The following is a 16,889-nucleotide window of genomic DNA, read 5'->3' as shown; positions in this document are numbered from 1 at the left end:
TATTATAACATTTATGTATATCTACATGTAATTAATAGTAAGTGGGTATACAAAAATTATGGGTGAACTAGTAGGATGATAACTCAAGTTACCAAAAAGCTATGCACTAAAAAATGGTATGGCCATGGTCAGGTGGTTAGAGAGCATCGTTCTGAATTGAAAATGTTGCCAATTTTGATCCCAGGTCAAGGCATATACAGGAACAAATCGGTGTTCCTGTCACTCTCTCTCCTACATCTCTTCTCTCTCTAAAATACAGTAATAAAATAAACAGTAAAGAAAATAGGTATGCATTTATTAGAGGTACACCTGATGGCTCTATCTGTAGCATGCCGGCTTTCTCTACCCCCTTCTTATACCTCAAGGTTTATGTCTCTTTCCTAAGCTCCAAGGTCCCGTGTTTTGCCTCTGTAACTTACCAAAGGTTATTTATTCAACAGCTCACTTCTTTTACCTCTATTTTTCCCTAAATAAATGTCTTACAAAGAAAAGTGAGGTATAATTGAAAAGCATATTGATGTTTCTAATATTTAAAAAAAATTTTTTAAACCCCAAAATTTATTTATGGTTCAGTTTTTATTATAATCCCCTCATTATTCAAATTCTTTATTTCTTTAAAAATTTTGATCACTGATTACAAACAGAAAGTGGGGTTGAAGAGAAATATCAATTCTTGTCTGACTTATTTATGCATTTACTAGTTGATTTTCCACCAGAAATCAAACTCACAACCTTGATGTATCAGGATGACACTTGAACCATCTGAGCTACATGGCCCAGGCTCATTATTCAAATTCTTACTTTCTTATTCCATGGTCTGTTGGAACCTTTCTTCTTGGAGTTAAGGGTCTTAACTTATTCTTACAGCACTAGAGATACAATTCTGCTGACATCTTTTGTTCAAAAGGTGCTGCAACTCTGAGTTGATGCTTCTCATCTCTCTCCCTTTTTGTCTGGCTGTCCCTATCTGTCCCTCTATCTTGCTTACTAAAAAAAAAAAATTACATACGTACTAAATTTTAGTGTCCCAGGCCTGACCAGGCAGTGACGCAGTGGATAGAGCATTGGACTGCGATGCAGAGGACCCAAGTTCAAGAACCCGAGGTCGCCAGCTTGAGCACGGGCTCATCTGTTTTGAGCAAAGCTCACCAGCTTGCACCCAAGGTTGCTGGCTCGAGCAAGGGGTTACTGGGTCTGCTGAAGGCCCGCGGTCAAGGCACATATGAGAAAGCAATCAATAAACAACTAAGGTTTTGCAACGAAGAACTGATAATTGATGCTTCTCATCTCTCTCTGTTCCTGTCTGTCTGTCCCTATCTATCCCTCTCTCTCTGTCCCTGTAAAAAAAAAAAAAAATTTAGTGTCGCAGACATACTGATTCACTTTTAATCCTAGGTATTTTATAGTTTTGCAATGTTTTTTGGAGTCATTTAAAAAATCAACCATATCCTACAAGTTCTTTAAATTATAGTTCATTTTACAGCTTTTTACGGCCATAATTTATAGATAATATTTATTATACATAGTAATTCTTCAAGTTACTGATGTTTAGTAAGTTTACAGTTGTGACATCATGAAAATCCAGTTTCTAGAAAATTTCATGACCTTATACATAAAGTAATTAGTGGTTGTATTATTTTTGTTATGTTTTATAAATCTTTTCTATATTTTAAATACAATCCTTTACCAGATACATGCGGAAATGTTTTCCCCCAAACTCTGGCTCTAGTCTTCAATTTTGTAAATGTTGTTCTTGAAAGTTCACGTTTTGCCTGACCAGGTTGTGTCTTTGTACACAGAGGTGGGCCTGGGATGCTGAGGCCCCAGGTTTGAGTGCAGACTTAACAGATTGAGGGCGTCGTCACTGGTTTGAGCATGGGATCACAGACATGACCACATGATCAGTGGTGTGAGCCCAAGCTCTCTGGGCAAATAAAGGTGACACTGCCTCAGCTGGAGTCTCCTGGTCAAGGGATATATTAGAAAGCAATCAAGGGCCTGACCAGGTGGTGGTGCAGTGGATAGAGCATCGGACTGGGATGTGGAAGACCCAGGTTTGAGACCCCAAGGTCGCCAGCTTGAGCAAGGGGTTACTCGGTCTGCTGAAGGCCCACGGTCAAGGCACATATGAGAGAGCAATCAATGAGCAACTAAAGTGTCGCAACAAAAAACTGATGATTGATGCTTCTCATCTCTCTCTGTTCTCGTCTGTCTGTCCTTATCTATCTCTCTCTTTGACTGTGTCTCTGTAAAAAAAAGAAAAAAGAAAAAAGAAAGCAAGGAAAAGCTAAGGTGCTGCAACTATGAGTTGATGCTTCTCATCTCTCTCCCTTTCTGTCTGTTTGTCCCTATCTGTCCCTTTTTATTGCTCATTAAAAGAAAAAAGTACAAACATATTAATTTTAATTGAGTAAAATTTATTATATTTTTTTATGATTCATCCTTTACTGTCTTCCCTCAGAACTCCGGGTAAGTTGGATTCAAATTTTTTTTTCCCATTTACTTTGATAAGTTTTATACTTTCACGTCTTATACTTAGATCTGTGATCCATTTTGACTTAATTTTTGTTTAGGGCTGGAGTTAAGGGTCTTAATTTATATTTGTGCCACTAGAGATAGAAATATACCACCATCTTTTGTTTAAAAGAAGTACCACTCTGACTTATCATGGGACCTTATTCAAAAAGAAGTAGAGGCAATATTTTTGGATTCTGAATTCTGGTTGTGTCATTCTCACTGATTTTTTACCATTAATGGCCTCACTTTTAGTAGCTTTTCTCAAAGAAACAGATCCAGCGACAACTTCCAGTCCTGTATCTACTGTTTCTCCCTAGTTGGTGATGGCCAGGCTCACACTGTACTCATTTCTCCAAATCTTTTTTTGTTCTTAAACCACTTACTGGCCCTGGCCAGTTGGCTCTGAGGTAGAGCTTACGCCAGCGTGTGGAAATCCCAGGTAAGATTGTTGGCTAGGGCACACAGGAGAAATATCCATCCACTTCTCCACCCCGCCCCCTCTCCTTTCTCTCTGTCTCTCTCTTCCCCTCCCGTAGTCAAGGTTCCATTGAATCATCTGGGCTCAGGACTGAGGATGGCTCCAAGGCCTTCACCTCAGGCGCTAGAATGGTTCCAGTTGCAATGGAGCAACACCCCAGATGGGCAGAGCATCGCCCCCTGGTGGACTTGCCCGGTGGATCCAGGTCAGGCACATGCGGGAGTCTGACTGCCTCCCCAATTCTCACTTCAAGGAAAAAACAACAACAAAAGCCCACTTACTGCATTAATATCTCTGCTGGTAATTTCCTGTTGTCCTGCCTTTACAAGATGTATAACTGTTTCTCTATAGTATTTTATTGTGGACTGTTTATATGAACACTTAAGCTCCTGACCATTTCAATTATTTAATAAAAAAAATTTTAATACCAACTTAAAAACCTTCTATGGCCATATGGCATTTTTTCCAAGCCCACTGAGTGCTTTCAGCTTCGGAGCTATTTTCCCTCTGGAAACTCTAGTCTCTGAAAATACACTGACTTGCTGCTGATAGATATGTGTATCCAACTGCCCTCTTAATGTTCTGCTTATCTGCCAGACCTCACCTTTACTGGACTATCGCCCCTGAGACAGAGGAATTCCAAAAAGCTGACTAACTGCCCCAAGGAGGGGCTCTGGACATACCAGGACATTTGATTCAACACCCACATGCTCAAAATTCTTCTTGACCCCATATAATTTGTCCCCCTAGCTTGTTCTGGTGCACTTCTCCCAGAGGAGTGCCCCATCAGGTCTTTCTCCTCTAATAAAGCCTGCACACCTGGTGATGGAGTGCCGTCTCATTCATATATCTGGTGCCGAAATACGGGACAGGGTACTAACTGCCTGAATGATCCTTCTTTGCTGTCCAAACTTATAACCAGGGAAGCAATGGGCAGCAGCAGCTCATCCCGGGCTTACTCCCTGATTCTGTTTGGACGTGTAATTGTAGGTCAATTGGCTGGCAGTCTAACCCTGTCCTGAACCCCTGCTGGACCAGAAGGTAAGGAGTTTCTTCCTTCCCCTTCCTCAATCGGCTTCTCTTTTCCACAAAATTTTCTCTGGTCAGACAGTTTTCTCTGACATGCCTCACATTTTGAGGAGTTTGACTTTCAGTCTCAGTGGACTGCACAATAGACTGGGCGCCTAGCCAAACTTCTCCACTCTCTTGGATTTCTTGTACTCCGAGCTTCCTGACAGGTGGTGACAACCTCTATCAGGGACGACTCCCCCACTCGGAGATTCTCTCCTCTTGGGACAGTGACAAAAGGCGGGGACGCCCCCTTTTGCTCACCTGTCTCCACTATGGGCTCTTCAGAGTCTAAGCCTTCCAATCAGACCCCTCTAGGATGTCTCATAAAGACCTCAACAAACTCGGTCTGTAAGACCTCAACCTGAAGAAATTAATCTTCTTCTGTAACACAGCATGGCCTCAGTACAGACTAGACCAGGGGTCCCCAAACTTTTTACACAGGGGGCCAGTTCACTGTCCCTCAGACCGTTGGAGGGCCGGACTATAAAAAAAACTATGAACAAATTCCTATGCACACTGCACATATCTTATTTTAAAGTAAAAAAACAAAACGGGAACAAATACAATATTTAAAATAAAGAACAAGTAAATTTAAATCAACAAACTGACCAATATTTCAATGGGAACTATGCTCCTCTCACTGACCACCAATGAAAGAGGTGCCCTTCCAGAAGTGCGGCGGGGGCTGGATAAATGGCCTCAGGGGGCCGCATGTGGCCCGCGGGCCGTAGTTTGGGGACCCCTGGACTAGACAATGACTCCCATTGGCCTGAAAATGGGACATTCAATTACAATCTCCTAAAAAAATCTTTACAATTTCTGCCACTGGATGGGGAGGGCATCAGAGACTCCTTGCATGCAGGCTTTTCTTCTCCCTTCTCTCCTGTCCTTAATTTCTGTGCCTTCTGTTCTACACGGAGGCTGTTTTTGGCCAAAGAAACCTCACCTAAAACCTCTGCTCCTAATCTTTCCTTCTCCATGGACTCCCAACTCTCTCTTTCTCCTGCCTGACCCCCAGGGCACCCCTCTTGGGACCCCTCTCTGGTCCCTTTGCAAATCTTTTCCACTCAAGTCTCTTCCCTCCAAGAGCCCCCTCCCTTCTCCACTGCGTTCTTCATCCCCTCCCCCCCTCCTTAGAAGCTGTGTCTCTGGCTGAGGTGTCTGTCTCTTCTCTGACCCCTCCTCCCTCCTTACAAACTGTGATTGTGCCTCTTTCCTCCTTGCCTGCTCCCCTCTCCTCAGAGCTCTAAATCTTTAATTTAGACCACGTGGCGCTTTAATCTCCTCCTCCTCCTCTTCCTGCAGGTTCTGACCCTCCTTCTTTCCATCCAGCTGCTCACACTGTCCATCCGTCGGCTTTCTCTCTTCCTCCCCTCTATGCTAACAACTCCCTGCCATCTCAAAAAACTTAAAAAAATAGAATTGTATATTAAGCTATGTAAGTAAGTAATCCATCTTGTCTCTTTGTCAGAAAATATTTCTAGTATAATTTAAATTGAAACAAGTAAAGCACACTCATTTAAATTCCTTAATTCATAATTTTTATGTAAAGTCTTTGTTTAATGTGTAACTGTGTCTGTTTCTAAGGCCTTAAACCAATAATTACCCACCTCTTAAACCAGGCTTATTCATCCCCATGGACTCTCCCTACAATACCCCCATTCTTCGTGTTCAAAAACCTTCAGGGGCTTATCACCTCTTACAAGCCCTACACCTAATCAATGAGGCAGTAGTTCCCCGCCATCCAATAGTCCCTAATCTCTACAGGTCTTAGACCTCAAGAATGCCTTCTTTACTATTCTTTTACACCCTGACTTTTACTTTCTGTTTACCTTTATCAGGACACTAATGCAGCCCAGCAATTTACCTGTACTGTCTTACCCCCAGGGGATCAAAAACAGCCCACACCTGTTTGAGCAGGCACTAGCTCAGGATTTAGCAGCATGCAATCTCAAAACTAGTAGTCTCACAATATGTAAATAACCTACTCCTCTGCAGCCCTCCCTGCCTGCCTCAAGGAGACACACCTCCACCCTTCTTAACTTCCTCACTATGAAATGATATCATGTCTTCTCTGCTAAGGCTCAACTTCACTCTCAGTCTGTCGTCTATCTGGGCATCACCTTAACACCCACCACCTGAGATCTCACCCTAGATCAAACTCAGACCCTCCGCAGTCTCCAACCACCTACCACTACAGATCAAATCTTTTCTTTCCTCGGTCTAATAGGCTTCTTTAGACACTGGATTCCCAATTTTGCTCTTAGTCAAGCCCCTCAGTGAGACCTTCTGAGCATGGCTTTTAAGGTCTATAATGGCCAAGGAAGTAACAGAAAAGGCAAATAAGGCCCAAAGAAGTCAGGAAATACCATCTTTTGGCATATGCTCTTAAAGGGTCCAGCACCCTAAAGGGCTTCATAGAATTATATCAGGGCCCTGCTCCAAAGTGGAAAGAAAGGTCAATGAACTGAAGCCTGCCAGGCTTCCCAGCCCCATCAAGGGACACACCTCTGCTGTGGAAAGAGGGACACGAGAAGGTAAGCTTGCCCCCTTGCTCCATAGAGAGAGGGTTCAGTCTCTTCTAGCCCTGCTCTAGCTACCTGTGACCTGACCTTGCCCAGCATGCTGGGAATTGCCACTGAAGGCCCATGACATCCTTCACGAGCCTAAGGTATTTCTTCCAAGTAGCAGATAAGCTGATCTCATTTCTTGTAAACACAAGGGCCATCTACTATGCCTCACTTGAATATTTAAGTTTTATTTATCGCTCAAAGATCTCTACTGTGGGTATTGACAGTCTGATTTTGTTACTTTATTTCATGTATAGTGTCTCCTTTATTCCTCTTATCTGAATGCCCCATGCCTATTATAGGCTGGAACCTGCTGCTAATTCCAGCTAGAAGCACTGGTCACTAGTACTTAAACTCAAACTGCAAAGTATAGAAATGTAACCACTCTTTCCCTAAGTACTTGTAGGATTTATAGGTTACTCAGCAAATGGTTCAAAGAGTGTACAAGAGGCACTTTCAGCATTACATCACCCAAGGAATGACTTTCACGTGGACAAGTCCACACACTGTGATCCTGACAACTCCCACTGCTGCTAAGGGTGACTCTTTCCTCCACCTTGACCATCTGGAGCTCAGAAACAGAGAAACAAAACCGACCCCTTGTCCTTTTATTCTCTATCCTCCTCTCATCCTGTATCAACCAATCAGGGGCTTTCTACTCATGTGGGATCAAACCAATATGTGTCTCCCTACTAATTGGGCAGAAATCTGTACCCTAATCTATCTCACCCCAAATATCAACCTAATCCTACCCCATGAGCCTCTTCCAGTTCCTAGTACACTACCCGTCAATCTAAGGACCAAACGAGCTGTACAGGTAATTCCTCTTTTTGTTGCCTTAGGAATCTCCACAAAAGTAGGTCTAAGGGCAGGGTACTGGCTACTTCCTTGTCTTATTCCTACTTTCTCTCTCTCTCTCTCTTTCTCTCTGAAGCCCAGCAAATTTGTAAACATGGAATCAGTGGTTTCACACAAACTGGGTGTCTTGACTATAGCCTTTCATTAGTCCACTCACTCTCCTATTTATTTTTCTAACTTTTAGACCCTGCCTCTTATATTTATTCACTAGTTTCTTACAGAACCACATGCAGACCTTTGCCAATCAGAAAATTGAAAATATCTACCTAACCCTACACACCAACCCTAAAACCTGCCCTCGTGAAACAGTAAAATGTGAAACCGTATATCACCAAACCTCCTAAATCCTATTTTTCAAACCCTACAGGTCCCCTAACCCTAAAGCTCTCCCATATCCCTGAACAACTAGGAGAATGAATAGCATTCACCTCTTAACAATTCTCAGTTTTTTTACCCTTCACATAGTAAGGGGACAAGATCGCTGGGCCTTCTTGGCTGAAGAAGAGCCTACAAACAGACATGAAACATTTCTTTTAGCTCAAGCTAACTGCTCTCTCCAGGGCTGCCAGGAAAGAATATCTCTAACTTTACCATGGAAGAACTTTCACACACACCCCTATACAACCCTCCTTATCTCTGCATTCCTGCTTTTCAAATACTTGCCTCTTTCTTTATCAAGTTCCTACAGGCTCCGATGAGAGAAATCTCTAGGATTATCTACAATCAAATGCTCCTACACTCCTAATCCCCAATACCCCAAGGAGAATTTCACAAGGGAAGTATCAAATAGGTAGGGATGACAGCAGGAAGAAGCCGCCCCTCAGCCCGAGAAGTTCCCTCCTAAATGTTCTCCAAACCTCCTTCCTTTTAAACCACACATACTCAGTCCTTCTAAAAACTTACACCAACAGGTTCCCTGTCTCTTAAAAATCTCCACATGTCCTCTCATTCGAGAGGAACCAGACCAGCTCGTCTCATGAGGCTTATCAGGAGACTATGTACCAATCACCATGTCACTCTGTCCACTCGGCACTTGCAGCAAGCAACTAACAATTATTACCTCGCAAAATTTTTTTACTTCCTCACTCAGGTTTTCAGAGACATCACCTGTTCAGACCTTACAGCACGGAAATTGATGACCTCCTTAACTGGATGAGGGACTTGGCTTGGCAAGGTTCCCTACTTGAGTTCTCTCCAGAAAAAGCAATAATTTTCCAATTTTTTCTCCTCATCACCCCTCACCATATATTATAAAATTAATAACTGCCTTTCTTTTATATGTAACCACAGAGCTGAGAAATGATAGATATGTGTATTCCAACTGCCCTCTTGATGTTCCGCTTATCTGTCAGACCTCACCCTTACTGGACTATCGCCCCTGACACAGAGGAATTCCAAAAAGCTGACAAGCCGCCCCAAGGAGGGGCTCCAGACATACCAGGATTTTTGATTCAACACTCACATGCTCAAAATTTTTCTTGACCCCATATAATTCGTCCCCCTAGCTTGTACTGGCACTCTTCTCCCCAGGAGAAGTGCCCAGCAGGGGTCCTTTCTTCCTTTCAATAAAGCCTGTTACTCTGGTCTTTCGGACTCCCATGGATTCCAACAGCTGCAAGAGTCAAATACCAGGAAACGAGATAATCTGAGAATCTTCCCACCTTTCAGCCACCCAGGCTTCAACGTAGCTGCTTTCCTTCTGTGCCCCATCAGCTCCCCCAATCTGGTGGCCCCCCATATGGCTCCGCGGAGCGAGGGGGCGGAAACACAGTGGCTCCGAGAGCAGTGAGAGAATCGCTGGCGTTTCCTCAAATCCTTCAGATCCTCGTGGGCCGCCGTAGGCTGACAAAAAATCTCAGAGATGTAGCCAGAATGCGAGTCAGGTTGCGGAAGTGTAAAGTTTAGACTTTCCTTGTGGGCTACAGAAAACAAGGTAGTGTGCTCTTGTCCTTTTAAATTTTCAGAAACATTTTGTCCAGTGGCAAGGTTGTCCCACATCACAGAGTACCTGACATCAGGGGGTGGAAGTGGTGCGTGTGGACCCTGGGAAAATGGGGTGGGAGGAGTCGTGTGGAAGGAGCTCCCAGGTATTTCCGAGGAAGTAGGTGACCGACTGTCTTTAGTTTGAGTAGCTTTGGGGTCATTTAGCGACTAAGGGTCTGTAGACAGTAAATACGGTGTCCCGACTGTCCTAGTCTCTGCGGGTCACACTGTAGGTAACGGCTGGAGGCATTTAGTATGATTGCGGTGTCAGGATCAGGTTCGGGATATAAAGGACCTGGGATGGTCCTCATATGAGGGTGGCTGGTCCCGCTGTGGGAATAATAAGGGATTGTGGTCAGTGTCTGAGGTGCAAACGGTGTCGTGAGGCTGCAGCTTTGGAGGCCCAGGCCCCCAGGCTGGTGATTGGGATGAGGTTCCAACCTCTGCATTTGGGACGGAACGGAATCCATAGCCTTCCACCGCTTGAGTATATGGCGGTTTAACCAACTGTTAATTAAACTTGTGTTGTTTGCATTTTGGCTTGTTGTGAATAATGCTGCTGAGACCATTTTTATACATACATTCTGGGTCAGATATATCTTTATTGGCTAGGGGATACGTGTAGCTTAGATGAAACCTCAGAAAAGGCGGTCAAGCCCAGGGCAAGCAGTTAGATGCCCTCTGTGTTTTAGCTTTTCATACAGGGTCACCTAACTGCAGTACAGAGCCACACCTATTGGTCAGTTTTGGTTGACACTTTCACACTGCAAAGGCAGAACTGATTCCCTCGAACCTAGATCTATGGTCCTCAATGTCAAAAATATATATCTGTTCCTTTGCAGAAAATATTTGCAAGCACCTGACCTTGGCTTTTAATATGTAGCAACGAACACTTCTTTTTAATTTTGTTACCCACACACTTTCTTATTTGCTGACATAATCTTCATTTTATTTAATATCCATCCCCCTGACAAAGTGACCTGTATGAATTATAGAAATTAAGTCCCATTGTCTCCTAGTCAAACGTGGTGGCCCCAGTTCCTATCGCTATTGCAATGTAGGAGTTCCAGGCCGGGGATGTCAACCTGGTAATTGGATAATCTGGAAACACCACCTGGCATCAGACGGAGAAAATTAACGGTTTATTACTCACTTTCTAGTGAAGCCTGCTGGCGCTCCGGGGACAAACAAGAACCATCCATAAGCAGGGCCCTTTCTTCTTTTCTGTACCTCCCAAGGGAGGGAAAAGCCACACTAATGACAGCAAAAAACACTGGCTTGTATATGGGAAAGTCTTATTTCCCCTCATACACTTCCTCGGAACTTCTAGGGACGAGGCTATGTTTCTTCTTCACTCACCTCTTAACTCAGGTCTCCACCAGTGTCAACAGGGCTGCCAAACCTGTCAACTCTCTCTTTCTTTCTCTCTCTCCTCTCCATCAAAACAGATTAGGTGGAAATACCCCTTCTCCTGCAAACAATAGCAAAAAATCACCTTTCTTCATATAGGCAGGCAATCTGCAGTTTGCAATCTGCTGCCCTGAGGGTAAGCAGCAGCCTTCCATAGACTATACACATAGGGCGCTGCCCCAGTACAAGCAAGCAAAATTTTAAAACTGCCTGTTTACCCAAGAAGGGGAATATGAGTTTTAAAAGCACCCTGAACCCAAGCCTTACATTTCAGTCTTTTGTTGTTTATGGAAAAGGGATGAAGGTCTGATTATTTTTCCGTAACTGCTTCCTGCTAGTTAGGGTCGGTGAATTATTTATGGGACAGGGGATAGATGAGAGTCAGCAGACCCAGACTGGTTTGAAAATGTCCTTAGGCAGTTACTTGCTGGGGAACTCGTTGATATTTGTGTTGGTGCGCAGCCTGGAGGAGGAAAATGTAACTGGTGGTTTCTGTACCCACTGTCTCAGTCAGCCTCTTTATAAGAACTCTGGTGCACAAGGTGCAGAAGCAGCCTGCAAGAATGAACACTTCAGTGACAATTAAAAAGGACGTTAGGACAGAGGTGGCTAGTCCTCCTGAACCTGTCCCAACTTCTGAAGTTATTTTGAGAGTTACCAAGAGAAGTGTGAGCTGCACTGCCCTTTTGTGCCGGAGTTGCTGAATCCCTGGAATGGGGAGAGACTGGTTGTTGAGGGCTACATCACCACTGGGAGAGAGGAATGTTAAAGCACAGGCTTCAGCCCAGGTAGTAGGAAGGCCAAGGTAGCGTCCTCATCGCAGAGGAACAACATTCCCTGTTGTGTCAGGCAGGGAGGGAGATGAATTGAGAAGAGGTGAGAAAGAGGATAGGGAGGTGTGCTCCTTTCTTGGGGTTCTGCTGTGCAGACTGATAATGTAGACACTATTCCTGCTCCAATAAGGGGAGAGAGATGGGTAGTTGCTTGTTGGGTGCAGTGAAAATGAGGGGGACACCAGGGTGGGAGGTGATCCAGGGGGGAAAGGGAGAGGGAGGGATAAGAGGAATTAAAAGAAGGGGCTTGTAATGTAAAAAAGGAGGAAAACCGGCCTGGACGGAGTAAGCAGCCGTTTATCTCAGGAGGGACCTGGTGTCTATTTGCTGAGACTAAAGTGTGGTTGTTAACTGTAGAGTGACAGTGATCTTGCATGTTGTGTTGGCAGAGGCCACCTGGAGTGTTTCTGATGTTTTAGTGAAGCGTCCAGGGGCTTGACTTACCCTGTGCTCTCCATATGGAGCACTTTCAGGATTTTCTTTATAGGTTTATCATACATTTAATTGGTCTTAATCTAGTTTTAAAGATTTTATTTATTTATTTTTAGAGACAGAAAGAGAGAGAAGGCAGGGAAGAGCAGGCAGCATCAACTCCCATATATGCCTTGAGCAGGCAAGCCCAGGGTTTCAAATCAGAGACCTCAGCGTTCTAGGCCGATGCTTTGTCCACTGCGCTGCCACAAGTGAGGCATCATTCTCAATCTTTATACTTTAATTGTGCCTAATTTTTACTGTAGGAACTAATCATACATCATACATTTTTTTATGTCAGGCTTTTCTTAATTTGAATGTGGTGGGTGATTTTTTTTTTTATGTGTGTGTGTGTAATAAATGTCAGGTAAACTTATTCTATGATGCTTATACAGTAAATATTTTTGGGGTTATAAGACATGAAAAATTTATTCCATATGCTTTATAGAGAGTGATTTTTGGCCTGACCAGGCAGTGGTGCAGTGGCTGGATCATCTATCTGAGCCTGAGGACTCAGGTTTGAAGCCCTGAGATTGCTGGCTTGAGCACGGAGTTGTCAGCTTGAGGGTGGGATTATAGACATGAGCCCAGCGTTCTTGGCTTTAGCCCAATGGTTGCTGGATTGAGCCCAAGGTCACTGGCTCAGCTGAATCTCCCTAGTCGAGACACATACGAGAATGATATCAATGAACAACTAAAGTGCCGCAGCTAAGAGTTCATGCTTCTCATCTCTCTTCCTTCCTGTCTTTTTGTCTATTTGTCTCTTTGTCTTTTCACTTAAAAAAATTTTTTTTTACTATTCTTTAGAAATGTTAAAAGAGCTAAGGTGGTATTTTCCCGTAGCATGCCGTAGTCTGAGTGCATGGCAGTTGTTCCTACCGATAACTGAACTTGTGTGTTTGCAGTCCAGATGGTTAGGATCCAGCTGCCATGAAAATTCTTGTACTTCTGTTTCAGCAGTGCACTTTTGTGTGTGTGTTTCAGCGAGAAACTTCACTGTGGGTGCTCTGTATGGGTAGCCCCTGGGGAACGCTAGAAAGAGCTCATATCTCAAGTCTTCATATACTGTGCCAGCTGCTCCATGGATGGTGCCCACCCATTTGAAAAGGTGGTCTGATTCTGGGAAGGCAGAAATTCCTTTGTTGCCAGACATCATGAGGGCCATCACCTCCTGCTGTGACCTCTTGCCCACGGGGCCCGGGGCAGCGTCCCCCCTGGGCTGGGCTTCTTTACGAGCTGCAGCAATGCTGGCAGTGGCTGGGTTGCGGTTCTGTGGGGCCATCCAGGCTGAGCTGACAGAACACAGAAACTCCTAGAGCACGACTCTAACTGCACGTATTTCTTTTTTTTTTTTTTTTTTTAGTAAAAAATGATTTTAAAAATTTATATTTTGTGACAGAGACAGAGAGACACAGAAAGAGGGACAGATAGGGACAGACAGACTGGACGCGAGAGAGATGAGAAGCATCAATTCTTTGTTGCAGCACCTTAGTTGTTCATTAATTGCTTTCTCGTATGTGCCTTGACCAGGGGGCTACAGCAGACCAAGTAACCCCTTGCTCAAGCCAGCGACCTTGGGCTCAAGCTGGTGAGCCTTGCTCAAACCAGATGAGCCTGCGCTCAAACTGGCAACCTCGAGGTTTTGAACCTGGGTCCTCCGCATCCCAGTCTGATGCTATATGCACTGCGCCACTGCCTGGACAGGCTGATTTTAAATTTTTTTAAATTTTATTTATTGAGAGTGTTGGCCAAGAATGTGGAAGTTCTGGGTTTGATTCCAGGCCAGGCACACAGGACAAGCATGCATCAGCTTCTACACCCTCCCCCCTCCCCTCTCTCTTGTTCTCTCCCTTCTTCTCCCACAGCCAAGACTCCATTGAAAAAAAGTGGGTCCAGTTGCTGAGGACAGTTCCATGGCCTCCATCTCAGGCACTAGAATGGCTCCGGTTGCAACGAAGCAATACTCCAGATGGGCAGAGCATCACCCCTTAGTGGGAATGCCGGGTAGACCACGGTCGGGCGCATGCAGTAGTTTGTCCCTCTGCCCTCCCCACTTCTCACTCAGAGGAAAAATAAAAGTTTCCTATTGAATTAATAGTGATAGAAAGGGAAAGAGAGATAAAAACAAAACAAAACAGGAAACATACATCCTTTTGTTGTTCCACTTATTTTTGCATTCTTTGGTTGCTTGTACATGTTCTGACCAGGAATGAAACCCACAACCATGTCTTCTCTGAATGATGCTCTAGCCAACTTAGCTAACTGGCCAGGGCTTGGATGAGTATTTGAAATATTTTTCCAGCCTAACCTGACTGTAGCACAGTGTATAGAGCTTCAGCCTGGGATGCAGAGGATCCAAGGGTGGCAGCTTGACCTGGGCTCATCTAGTTTGAGCAAGGCTCTCAAGCTTGAGCCCAAGGTCGCTGGCTTGAGCAAGGGGTTACTCGGTCTGCTGTACCGCCCCCCATCAAGGCACATATGAGAAAGCAATCAACGAACAACTAAGGTGCCGCAACAAAGAATTGATGCTTCTCATCTCTCTCCCTTCCTGTCTGTCTCTATCTGTCCCTCTCTCTGACTCTGTGACAAAACAAATTTCCATTGATTTGAAAGAGAGAGAGGAAGGGAAAGAGCAGAAGAGAAAGAAGCATTTTGTCATTGTTCCACTTAGTTGTTTCATTTTAGTTGTGCGCCCATTGCTAGCTTCTCATACATGCCCTCAGTGATGGAATAATGCTCTAGCCACCCGGCCAGGCCTTAATGTAATTTTATTTTAAATTATATTTTTACTTCTGTAATCATGGGAATTATGTACTTCAACACAACTGCTAGTTTTCATCCTTTATTTAATGCTCTGAGAACTCTGGCTAATTTGGGTTCAGCAAAATTGTTTCCCATATGTTTTAATAAGTTTTATATGTTCTCATATTATACTTAAAACTGTTATCTATTTTGTCTTAATTTTTCTTTATGACTAGTGTTAAGGGTCTTAATTTATTTCCCTGACACTAGGTATACAATTATCCCAGCATCTTCTGATGAAAGACTTATCCCATTGGTTTATCCTGGGACTTTGGTGAAAAAGTAATTGATGGTAATATATTTGGATTCTCAGTGGTGGTGCCTTTCTCATTGCTGCAGAGAAATGGAGCCCCACTTTACTGGTTCACTTTCAGTGGCCTTTCCTCGAGATCTGGTCCCAATGTCAACTTTAGATTGTCTAGGCCGCTCTTCCTCTCTGGTGGGTGATGACCAGCCTCACTCAGTACCCATTTCTCCAAGTCTTTTTCTGGTCTTAAAAAGATTATGAAAACTTTCGCTAGCAGTTCTGGGTTGGTGTTCGTTTACAGGACGTATGTCCTCTTCTCTGAGTATTACTCTCTGCTGTTACATCAACTCAAAACTCTTGACCATGTCAAAAATTTTTTAAAAACTCACTTTTTAAAAATACAAACTTTAAGACTGCTGTGGCCATATGGTATTTCTGCTGATCCACCGAAAACTTAGCTCGCTTCTTATTTTGCCTCTGGAAGCTACAATCTCTGAAAATACATAAGTCATAGTGCCAAAAAAAACATAATTTGAGGACCTTCCCACCTTTCAGCCACCCCGGCTACAGGCTCCAACTTTGCTGCTTTTCTTACATAGGGTTTTAGGTTACCCAACCTGGCGGCCCCCAATTCGGCTTTGGGAGCGAGGGAGCGCTTTCGTATCACCTTCCAAGGGAGTGTGGGAAATCACCTGTGTTTCTTCTAACACTTTAGATCCTCCTCGGCCACCGTAACAGGGTTATATCGGGATGACGCTTTCAGGCACCAAATCAGTTTGCGGAAGTGTCAAGTTTAGATTCCTCGCGGGATGCAGAAAATGACGTCAGTGTGCCCTTATCCTTTGAAGTTTTCTGAAATATTTTCGTTGATGGGAGGTTTGTCTCACATCACGGAGTAGAAGTGGTGCAGTGTGGGCCCCTGGAATTATGGTTGTGGGACGAGTCGTGTGGAAGAAGCTCCAAGGTATTTCGGAGGAAGCAGGTGACTGCCTGTGGTTTGGGTGCTGTTGGGCAGATAAACTTTACAAATGTTTTTTAAGTATGCTTGCTTATATTTTGCATTGGCCTGGGCAGCACCTGTGTGTACTCGGTGTAAGGCTGCAGTGTTTGCCTTTAGGGTAGCAGATTGTAAATTGCACTTTCCGTTTCTGCTTGGGAGGGGCCGTTGTATTGCTAATGTTTGCTGGAGAAGAGTTTTTTTCCCCTCTGTCCACCCTGGGTGTCTTGTTTATGCTCCCATGCTCAAGGCAGTGACCTCAAGGTTTGGATCCTGAGTTCTCAGCATCCCAGGCTGATGCCCTATCCACTGCTTGATCGTCTATTCAGGCATATTTTTAAAAGACTTTATTTATTTATTTTAGAGATAGGGGAGAGAGGGGGAGAAGGCAGGGAAAGGAGCGGGAAGCATCAACTTGTAGTTGCTCCTTAGATGTGTCTTGACTGGGCAAGGCTGGAGCTTCAAACCAGCGCCCTGAGCATTCCAGGTTGATGCCCTATCCACAGCGCTACCACAAGTCAGGAATGATGGTTTTTAAGAAACTTATTGATGCATCTGCGAACAGATGGGCTGAGTCCAAAATGGCGTCAGCCTTGAGAGCCTGGGGATTTAACTTTTATAGGCGCAGTGAGCGAGTCTAGCGAGATTAATT

At 44.2% G+C, this 16,889-nt stretch overlaps 2 protein-coding genes across 3 annotated transcripts in view; one reads left to right on the top strand and one right to left on the bottom strand.

The window, feature by feature from the left end:
* LOC136332046 (ubiquitin-conjugating enzyme E2 C-like) overlaps positions 1-13,473 on the bottom strand; it is a 100,493-nt gene extending 87,020 nt beyond the window's left edge. Inside the window, exon 1 of one of the 2 annotated variants that reach the window (XM_066271299.1) lies at positions 13,258-13,473. In XM_066271299.1, coding sequence (XP_066127396.1) covers positions 13,258-13,473 — 216 coding nt within the window. Of the gene's footprint in view, positions 1-13,183 lie in introns of both variants that reach the window. The other variant, XM_066271298.1, reaches the window with a different exon arrangement.
* LOC136332042 (zinc finger protein 675-like) overlaps positions 1-16,889 on the top strand; it is a 323,089-nt gene that overhangs the window by 285,787 nt on the left and 20,413 nt on the right. The gene's annotated exons all lie outside the window — the stretch shown is intronic.

Source organism: Saccopteryx bilineata, chromosome 3 (genome assembly GCF_036850765.1).
Source record: "Saccopteryx bilineata isolate mSacBil1 chromosome 3, mSacBil1_pri_phased_curated, whole genome shotgun sequence".
NCBI classification, from domain to species: Eukaryota; Metazoa; Chordata; class Mammalia; order Chiroptera; family Emballonuridae; genus Saccopteryx; species Saccopteryx bilineata.
This window is presented reverse-complemented; position numbering and strand designations above follow the sequence as displayed.